General features: G+C 38.6%; 1 protein-coding gene across 2 annotated transcripts in view; it reads right to left on the bottom strand.

The window, feature by feature from the left end:
- Positions 1-606: 606 nt before the first annotated feature.
- Positions 607-1,402, bottom strand: part of rbfox3b (RNA binding fox-1 homolog 3b) — a 218,834-nt gene continuing 218,038 nt past the window's right edge. For both annotated transcript variants that reach the window (XM_016293845.1, XM_016293844.1), the window contains one exon: positions 607-834. In XM_016293845.1, the coding sequence (XP_016149331.1) occupies positions 790-834 (45 nt within the window). In that variant the 3' untranslated portion in view covers positions 607-789. The remainder of the gene's footprint in view (positions 835-1,402) is intronic.

Genomic DNA, 1,402 nt, shown 5'->3' with positions numbered 1-1,402 from the left:
ATATTGCTCCCAAAGTCTCTGTGTTAACTTGTAAAATTACTTTATGCAATATTTCCATATATGAAATGATGGTTTAATCCTTTATATGTCAATGTACAAGCACTCACACATCCATTCAGCATTAGTTAGCATGAGTTAAACCTGTCCACTGTGTACAGAGGTAAATCTGTAAGTGCAAACGTGAGAGGGCTGAACACATGACGAGTCCTCTCATTTCGGAAACAACATGCATAGAAACCCTTCAAATAAAACCCCAGCAACTAAACAAGAACAGCTTATTTATACAGCAAACACACAGTTTCAGACCACAGAGAATAGAGTATGCTGGCAATATCTGGTGAAGTATATGTACACATATCTGAACGTCTAGCTGGGGTGGTTTTGGATTCAGAGCAAAGTTGAAGAGAGTCCTGAGATATTTTTGTCTCATGTCTGAATTCACACTAGCAGCTTATATACATAAAATTATCAATAATGAAAAACAATCATCTAAAGGACCAAATAATAGTTCACTTTCTTCCCATTTTAAAATGCTTTTTGAAACACTGTCCCTGCATTTGCAGACAAAACACAAGTGTGAAAAAATCAAAAAATCTGACATCAACTCCACATTTATGAGCTGCTCTTCTGATTTCCCCACTGATTTCCACAACGTCCACTTGAGAGAATGATGTCGGGATGAGGTCATTGGGTGACCTGGAAGCATTTTAGTTTGAAATCACACTCCGTGTAGCAGAACGAGTCTAGTGGTTTTGTGTGTTAGTTTGTGTAATCAGTGGTTTAGTCTCTCTAGTAGGGCGTGAAGCGGCTGTAGCCTCCTCTGTACAGGTTCGCCTGCAACATCAAAGATGACAGAGCACCAATCAGAGTCAAGCTGGTGGTCACGGCAACGACGGAATTCCTGCTTCTCAAATTTCCTTCCTTTAGAAATCTGGCATTGATATAAAGGAATAGTTCACTCAAAAAAGAAAGTTTGTTTGTAGAAAAGTTTTTTTTTCCTCTCAGTAGAACAGATTTGGAGAAATATATCGTTACATCACTCACCAATGGATCCTCTGTAATAAATGGGTGCCGCCAGAATGAGACTCCAAACAGCTGATAAAAAACATCACACTAATCCACAAAAGTCCATCTCCTGTTGTCTCTCATATCAAAACCCACCCACATATTTGTTTAGAGCCGTTTTGGCCTGTTTTGGTTTGCAAACAGAGCTTGATCTGTGCATATTTCTCTCCTAATTCAGACAAGGCGACCTTTTCACTGGGAAAGCAATATTATGGATAGAGGACTATTTTAGCCAGTTTGAAGTTAAAACATCTTAATGATGGACTTATTTGTTACAAACATGTAGCTTTTCTATTCACAAGACATTAACTGATGGACTGGAGTGGTGTGGATTACT

The sequence above is a fragment of the Sinocyclocheilus grahami genome, unplaced genomic scaffold, assembly GCF_001515645.1.
Source record: "Sinocyclocheilus grahami isolate Dianchi unplaced genomic scaffold, SAMN03320097.WGS_v1.1 scaffold307.1, whole genome shotgun sequence".
In the NCBI taxonomy this organism is placed as follows: Eukaryota; Metazoa; Chordata; class Actinopteri; order Cypriniformes; family Cyprinidae; genus Sinocyclocheilus; species Sinocyclocheilus grahami.
This window is presented reverse-complemented; position numbering and strand designations above follow the sequence as displayed.